Source organism: Aptenodytes forsteri, unplaced genomic scaffold, assembly GCF_000699145.1.
Source record: "Aptenodytes forsteri isolate BGI_AS27 unplaced genomic scaffold, ASM69914v1 Scaffold258, whole genome shotgun sequence".
NCBI lineage: Eukaryota > Metazoa > Chordata > Aves > Sphenisciformes > Spheniscidae > Aptenodytes > Aptenodytes forsteri.
The window spans coordinates 1460500-1468034 of NW_008795250.1; the positions used below are offsets into that span (position 1 = coordinate 1460500).

General features: G+C 65.7%; 2 protein-coding genes across 2 annotated transcripts in view; one reads left to right on the forward strand and one right to left on the reverse strand.

Annotated features, from left to right (window-relative positions):
* Nucleotides 1-3177, forward strand: part of CCDC33 (coiled-coil domain containing 33) — a 45140-nt gene extending 41963 nt beyond the window's left edge. The window contains exons 15-22 of the mRNA XM_019471953.1: nt 803-998; nt 1115-1203; nt 1430-1561; nt 1766-1838; nt 2094-2215; nt 2429-2512; nt 2634-2729; nt 3115-3177. Coding sequence (XP_019327498.1) covers nt 803-998; nt 1115-1203; nt 1430-1561; nt 1766-1838; nt 2094-2215; nt 2429-2512; nt 2634-2729; nt 3115-3177 — 855 coding nt within the window. The remainder of the gene's footprint in view (nt 1-802; nt 999-1114; nt 1204-1429; nt 1562-1765; nt 1839-2093; nt 2216-2428; nt 2513-2633; nt 2730-3114) is intronic.
* Nucleotides 3178-3637: 460 nt separating this feature from the next.
* Nucleotides 3638-7535, reverse strand: LOC103898612 (cholesterol side-chain cleavage enzyme, mitochondrial). The gene is made up of 9 exons (XM_009278905.1): nt 7276-7535; nt 6557-6712; nt 6145-6344; nt 5505-5708; nt 4759-4919; nt 4515-4681; nt 4285-4363; nt 3878-4069; nt 3638-3760 (listed from the first exon to the last, which is right to left on the reverse strand). Exons 1-9 carry the CDS (start codon nt 7533-7535, stop codon nt 3638-3640), a joined length of 1542 nt encoding a protein of 513 aa, XP_009277180.1.

Sequence of the window (7535 nt, forward strand, 5' to 3'; positions counted from 1 at the left end):
CAGATGGGGAGGAAGGAGCTGAGCCTCTGGCAGCACCTGCTCCCCCCTTCCCCCCCTTCCCCAAGGCTGCCTGATGCTGCTGCACCCCCTCCCTGCGCCCCGGCCCCTCCCGCGGGCCGCTGGCCAAGGCCATCCCCAAGGCTGGGAGCTGGGGGCCAGGGGAGCTGGAGGCACGCGGCTCCCCCCCAGCCAAGGTCCCCGCCGCCAGGATCCTTTCCGCAGCCCAGCGTGGCAGGGAGGGATTCCGGAGGGTCAGCCTGAGAAGATGCAAACCCTCAGGGAATTATTTCCCCCCAGCATCACCTGGCAAGACATTCCCCGGCCGCACGGGTGCTAAAAACCCCTCGGGCTCATCTGTATTAAACATTCATCCTCTGTTATTCTTGACCACCTCCCTTCTTCTGAAGACCTGCAAAGCCCCGTAAGGCTCAGAGCGTGAGGTTGACCCCCAGCTCTGACACTGCTCCACCCTACGTCCTTGGGAGAGTTGTTTTTCCACCAAGGGGGGTGGCGGGAAGAGATGGGGAAATGTGGGGGGAAGGTGTCTGCGGGGTGGAGAGAAGAAGGTTTGGAGGGAAGGAGAGAAGGATGGATGGATGGATGGATGGATGGATGGATGGATGGATGGATGGATGGGGAAAGGAAGGATGGATGGTTGCAAGAAGAGGGGAAACCCTGGATGTTTCTTAGTTCCTCCGTGGTGGGTCTAACCCTCAAGACAAATATCCTCAGCTGAGCCCTTGGTGACGGGGAGAGCCTGGGCTGGCAGCGGGGTGCCAGCGGCTCTGCTCTGGGCTGGCAGGAAGGAAGCAGCTACCGCCTGGCGCTGAAGCGGATGGCGGGGGACCTCCTGTCCCTGCGCCAGCACGTCGCCAGCCTGGAGGTGGAGAACGGGCACCTGCGGCGCAGCCTGGCCTCGCAGGAGGAGCTGGGCCACGCTCTGCTTGCCGATGCGGACCTGGACGTCATGACCCGGGAGGAGCTTCTGGACAGGCTTGGTGCGTGATGGGGAAGGCAGAGGGGTGGAAATTAGGGGACCCCTCTCCCTCACGCAGCGGAGGGGACGACACCATCCCCTGGCCGGGTGCCAAGGATGTGGCACGGACTCTTGCAGCCACCCTCAAGCGCAAGCTGGTGGCCAGCACAGCGGAGATGAGGAGGCTGAAGGACCGTGTCCAGCAGCTGCAGAACGAGCTGATCCGGGTACGGACGCCGGCAGGAGCGGGCAGGGGCTGCCCGAGGGACGGGGTGGGGGTGGAGGAGCAGGGGGGCAGCAGGGAGAGCATCACGGCACCCCCATAGCCAAGCAAGTGCCTGAGAGCCCCAGGACCCCCACCACGAGGCTCTCCCAGCCCTACAAGTGATGCCCCAAGACTTGAGGCTCGGCACGGAGGTCCCTGGGGGTTTTCCCCTTCCTCCCCCCCCCCAGAAAAAGGACCGGGAGAAGGACCTGGTGCTACTCCAGCGAGCCCACTGGCAGCAGCAAGCCACGCTGAGGAGGTGCCAGGAGAAGGTGGCCAAGACGAAGGGCTTGGGGGAGACGGTGCAGCAGCAGGAGAAGGTGAGTTGGGGGGCACGAGGTTGGGAGTGAGAAGGGCAGGTTGAGGGGCACGAGGCTCTTTGGAGAAGATGGGACCCTTTGGCCTGTTCCACCCCTCTGCAAGCACTACCTGGTGCCGGAGGGGATGTGATGGCCACCACAGCCTTGCATCGAGCTGTCCCCCGTGCCCTGGTGACGCGGGGACGGCTCTGCTCTCTCCCGCAGGTGATTGAGGCGATGGAGCGGATGCTGCAGGAGAAGCTTGCCGGGGCGGGCAGGAGCGCTGAGAAGCTGGCGGGTGGGTGCAAGTGGGGACGGGGACCCTCGGGGGGGCCACCCCCATACAGCTGCTGGGGTCCGCTGGTGGCCATCCCCTTCTGATGGTTTGCACCATGGGATGGTTTGCGGTGGGGGATCAGAGGAGGTCCTGAGCTCCCTGTCACCCATCCCTGGGCATGAGGGAGATGGGGGCTTGCTCCTAGCCCCCATCTCTGCATGGGGCGGGGAGGGGGGGGTAGGACAGGTCCCAGTGGCCCCCCACCCCATCCCACAGGCGAAGCGCTCTCCGGGGAGGTGTACGCCGTGCTGCTGGCCGAGAACCGCAGGCTGAGGGAGGAGCTGGCGAGGCCCCCCCACCGCTCGGCCCCCATCGCCCTGCGGCCCCCAGCCTTACCGGTGAGACCAGGGAGGGGGTCACGGGGTGGGAAGGGGGGCAGAGCCGTGGCACCCCAGCAAACAACACCAGGGGGTGACTGGGTACGCCGGGGGCATCCCCCAGGTGGCATCTCTGGCTCTGTGGGGCGATAGCCATCCCCGTGAGCAAGGGGTGGGAAGGGGGGGATATCCAGCGTTGCCTTTCCCCACTCCTGCTCATCTCGTGGCCTGCAGGGTGTTTTTGGGGACACGGAGAAGCTGTCTCTGCTGGCCAAGCTGGAGGAGGCACGAGCCCGCGGGAGGGTGCTGGAGAGGCAGGTGGGCATCGCCCTCCCGCACCCCGCTTGATGGCGGGGGGCTTGGGGTGCTGGGCTGGGGTGGGGGACACCTCTGGCCCCCACGCCTTGGAGAGAGCCAGCCTGGTTTGGGTCTGTCCCAGCTGGAGGAGGCATCGAGGAGGTGGGGACGGGAGAAGCAGGACCTCGGCACTCGTCTGCTGGAGCAGCAGCACGGCTTCCCCCACGCCCCTGCCTCGGTGAGCACCCGGGGCGGGGGGACACCAGGGCCACCCCACATGGGGGCTGGCAGCTGGTGTTTGCTGCCAGGGGGACGGAGGGTGGCTCAGAGCCAGCCCTCTGCACCCAGGCAGCTGGGGTGGGGTGATAGTGGGGGGTCTCCATGCCCGCCCCCACATCAGGGGGGATTTGCCTCAGTTTCCCTGCAGGACCCTGGGCAAGAGGAAGGGGGGTGGGTGGTCTCTAGGGCCACAGGACCCCCTCCCGGCATCCCAGGATATGCCCCCCCACCAACCCCAGACCCCCTTATCGCAGCCCTCTCATCTAGAGCCGATGCCTCCCAGGGGAGTGGGGAGGGGGGGATGGATTTACAGCTCCCTGAGACCTTTTCCCATTCCCCACCAGAACCTGCCGGTGATCCCCACGGCCCCCCTGAGAAGACCCCAGACCCTGCCCCCCCTGCCCTAGCCTGCGCCCGGCGAGAGAGACGGAGAAACCTAACGCTGGCAAAAAGGAGCCGGTGCTTTTTCACAAGATGAAATTACAGAGCAAGTTCGAGGCGAAGCAAAACATTAGAGGGTGTCGGGGGAGCATGGCCGCGATCCCCGGCCTGGTCCCTGGGGACCCCCGAGCAGCCGGAGGGGTGCAGCAGCAGCCACCCACCCCGCACCCCCTTGGGGGTTACAGGGGCGGCGGCGGGGCTGGTCCTCCGGTTTATCTCCCCTGTGGCGTAAGCGCAGCCTTGAGCGGGCTGGAGCGAAGGCAGGGATGTGCCGAGCCAAGGCTGTGGCCGTGAAAGCGTCCCAGCCGTCCCCCAAATCGCAACCCCGTGCCGGAGTCTGGCTGTAAGGAGCCGAAAGCGCCTGCCGGGCTGTTGGGGATGTCCCCCAAACCGGGACCAGCTGGGTGTCACCCGGGACTGGGCTCCTCACGCCCGGGACTCGAGTGGCCGTAAGGTCAGGTAGATGGGTTTGTCCGGGATCAGGATGAGATCGAACTTGGTCCCGACTTCCACCGCTCTCATGGTTTCGATCTTGAAGTTCTCCAGGATCTGGGATGGGGGAGAAAAGAGCAGATGGAAAACGCTGGAGGTACCAACACCTACGTGCCACCTCCCCGGTCCCTTCCAGCGCCAAGTCCCCGGCGTCCCCAGCAGCGGGATGCTCACGTGCATGAGGAAGAGCTGCATCTCCAGCTCGGCGATCCGGCGCCCCAGGCACTGGCGGGGTCCAAAACCAAAACCCAGCCCCTTGAAGTGCTTGGGACCGGCTGCCAGCCAGCGCTGGGGGCTGAACTGCTCCGGCTTGGGGAAGACCTTGGCATCCCGGCCCATGGCGTAGAGACCGACCTGCACCAACGTCTGCAGGGAAGGATCAGCCCTGTGGGTCTGGGCTCCCCACGGGGCTTCGCCAGCACTCGGGGTACAGGAAGGGGGTGCAGGGCTGGGATCCAGCCCCGGAGGAGCCCCAACGGCTGCTCCCCTCACGTCACCCACCCGTGCTCCAGGTCCCACCTCCGTCCAGAGCCCCATGCAAAGCGGGTCGGGGTGAGGAGGGAGCCGGTGGCCGTGCTCACCTTGGGAGGGATGCGGTAGTCCTGGAGGATGACCTCTTGCATGGTGTACCTCTGCAGGGTCACCGCCACGGGGTGCAGCCTGGGGGGGGACAGGTCCCACGGACCTGATTTTGGGGACAGCCTGGCCCGCCCACGTGCTACCTTGGTGCACGATGTCCCAACAGTGCCAGAGATTTGGGGAGGGGAGGGAAGGGGCTGGGGGGTGTTTTTCAGCAGGGGCTCCTCCTCACCTGAGCGTCTCCTTGATGGCGGCTTTGAGCAACCGGATGGTTTTCAGCATCTTCACCCTGTCCCCCGCCGCCTCCCGCTTGGCGGCCAGGACCTCTGCCCGCAGCTGCTCCTGGATCCCCGGGGACCGTGCCAGCTCGAACATGGCCCACTGCAGCGTCATGGAGGTCTGGAGCGGGGCAGGAGAGCAAGGCTCAACACCAGCCAGGACCTTCTCCCTGGCCAACAACCCTGCCTGCTCCTTACCGTGTCCACCCCGCCCGCCATCATCTCGGTGATGCTGGCCTTGATGTCATCCAAGGGCAGCTTGTCCTGCATGATGAGGCTGCAGAGGATGCCCATGTACTCCTTGGTGCTCTTGCGTTGCAGCCGCAGGTCCCGGTAGACGTTTTGTATGCATTTGTCCGCTGAGGAGACACGGAGACACGGCGTGGTCTTCCTCCCCCAGGGCCATGGTGGAGGAGGAAGGCACCAGATGGGGCACCTTAGGACATCACTGCCCCATGCTGGTGGCTTTTCCATCACAGTTGTCCCTGCAGCAGCCTGGGACTGCGGTCCCCGCTGCGGGACCCAGCAGTGGCTGGGTGGGCAGAGAGGGTGGGGGGTGAGGGTGCCCCCCCGGGGGGGGGACACCCTGCAGGAGGGTTGTCCCAGGTGCCAAAAGCAGTGAGGGTGCCCCCCCGGGGGGGGACACCTTGCAGGAGGGTTGTCCCAGGTGCCAAAAGCTCTCTGAGGCCGCAAGCCCCTCTGGGAGAGCTGCTCCCCTAAAAGTGATGCCCATCATCTGCCCTCCGCTACTCCTGGCTGGTTCCCCACTGCTCTGTCCCACAAGCTCCAGATGTGGAAAGCCTTCCCGGCCTTGGTGGCAATGTCCTGGGTGGCTGGACCCAGGAGAAGGTCTCCACGCTGGTGAGATGAGGCTGCACTATGAAGCCAAGTCCTCAAAGGGGCCTTGGGTGACACAGGGAGGTGCGGGCAGGAGGAGCGCTCACCCTGGGTGAAGATGGCATCCCAGGCCTGGACATGGTCCCGCCACGTCTTGGCGTTGAGGTGGCGGAGCAGGGCGGGCGGCAGGTAGAGCATGGGCGAGGTGGTGTGGAACATCAGGGTCACGGCGTCGATGAAGCGCTGCGCCTCGGGGTCCACGAAGTCCTGCAGCAGCCCCAGCCGCTCCCCGTACAGCACGTGGCACACAGCTGCGAGCCAGCACCCATGAGGGGACCTGGCCAGAGGGGACCCCGTCCCCTCCACCCTCCCATGGCCAATTCCAGCCTTTCCACGGCTACAGGGACCTGACTTGGCCTCCTCCTCGCTCCGAGCATCACGGGGCCATGGAGGCATCCCTTGTTGGGTAGGGTTGGCTACCAGTTGATGACCGGTAGATGATAAAACAGTGTTTTATCAACAGCGTTGAGTTGTTCTCTACTTGTCTGGAGAGAGGACATCCCTCTAGACCCTACGGCTTTGGGGGAGAAGCTTGTTTGCCCATCTCTGAGGATGAAGCTGGGGGAAACGCAGCGTGTCGCCCATCTCGGGCACCATGCAAAGGGGTGTTTCGGGGGGGGGGGGGGGGGTGCTTTGCATGGGTCCCTCCACGCGGCTCCTCGCCTTCAGCTTGCCCCTGACACTCACACTCCAGGGCGAAACGGAAGAGCTCGTGGGTGAAGTCGGCCGTCCAGCTCTCCCGGCCGCTCTTCCCCACCTGGGCTCGTGCCCGCCGGACAAAGTCCTCGCCCACCTCACTCAGCAAAGGCACGAAACCCTCCACCACCTGCGGCGACAGCACCTCCTTGTTCAGCATCAGGCGGTCCGAGCGCCAGGCCTCCCCCGTCCTGCAGGACACCAAAGTGGGGGGGTCAGTCAGAGGCATGTCCCCCCCATCCACACCCCCGCGCCAGAGGATGCCACCCCCAAAACATGGGGCCAGCCAACGTCCCCATCACCCTCCTGATGCTCCAGCTTCTCACCGCCCCGTGTGCCGGGGCTATTGCGGTAGGACCTGGGAGCCCCATTTTGAGGGGAACCCCCCTGCCCCCCGACTCACTTGAGGAGCACGCCATAGGGCTTGTTGCGGTAGTCGCGGTAAGCCACCCAGGGGGGCACACTGAAGCGCTCCGGCAGTGTCCCCTCCGCCTGGAAGAGGGTGGCGGCGTCCCGGGGGCTGATGATGTTCACGCTCTCGTAGACACCCAGCTTCTCCCTGCCGGGGCACGGAGGGGGGTCAGCCCTGCACCCCAACCCCCACCTGCATCCCCCCGCAGCCCCTCATCTCCCCAGATCAACCACCTTCCCCCAGCACCCCCAAATCATCCACCCTCCCCCTCGCACTCCCCAAAATCCTGTCTGTGGGTCTCATCCCAGGGGATGCAGCGGCTCAGCACCAGGATCGGGCCCCAGGGCTCAGGCAGGCACGGGGGGGGGTGCTGGACCTGGACCTCCGCCCCATCCCTCTCTGCCTGAGGATGTCAGCTCCGGACCTTCGGAGATCACAGGGGGCAGAGCCCCGCTCCAGCCCTGCCGCCCCCTCCTCCCAACATCCCACATCTGCAAGGTACGAGCAGGTCTCCCCTCTCGCCCCTCACCGTGGCATTGAGCCTGGCTGGCGCACGGCAAGATGACGTGCTCCGGCAGCTCAGCCACCTATTTACCCTCCTCTCGCCCGGAGCAGGGCTGGGAATAGCAGCAGCATCCCGGACTGGAAAGGCTGCCGGAGCCGGAGAGCCCGGGGGTGGGGGGGGATGCCAGGGCCAGATGCTGCCTCACCTGTAAATGGGCCCGAACTGCTGGAACTTGCGAGCCATGATGTGATGGACGTTGTGCAAGCCGCCCTCCTGCCAGAAGCGGTAGAGGTTGAGCCAGCCGGCTCGCCAGTCACCGGGCAGCTGGTTAAAGGGTCGAGGAGCTGGTGGGATGGGGGGTGCATGCGATGGGGTGGCAGCCCCCCGAGTCTGGCGGCATCCCCCAGCTCGGGCAGGGGGACATCCCCGCAAGGCGCCTGGCTTGGGCGCAGCCCGGGCGAGCAT

Coding starts and splice junctions, on each gene's coding strand:
- LOC103898612 (XM_009278905.1), bottom strand. CDS start 7,535: ATGCTCGCCCGGGCTGCGCCCAAGCCAGGCGCCTTGCGGGGATGTCCC. Junction 6,345..6,556: donor CCCTATGGCGTGCTCCTCAA/GTGAGTCGGGGG, acceptor GGTGTCCTGCAG/GACGGGGGAGGCCTGGCGCT. Junction 4,920..5,504: donor GGATGCCATCTTCACCCAGG/GTGAGCGCTCCT, acceptor GTGTCTCCTCAG/CGGACAAATGCATACAAAAC.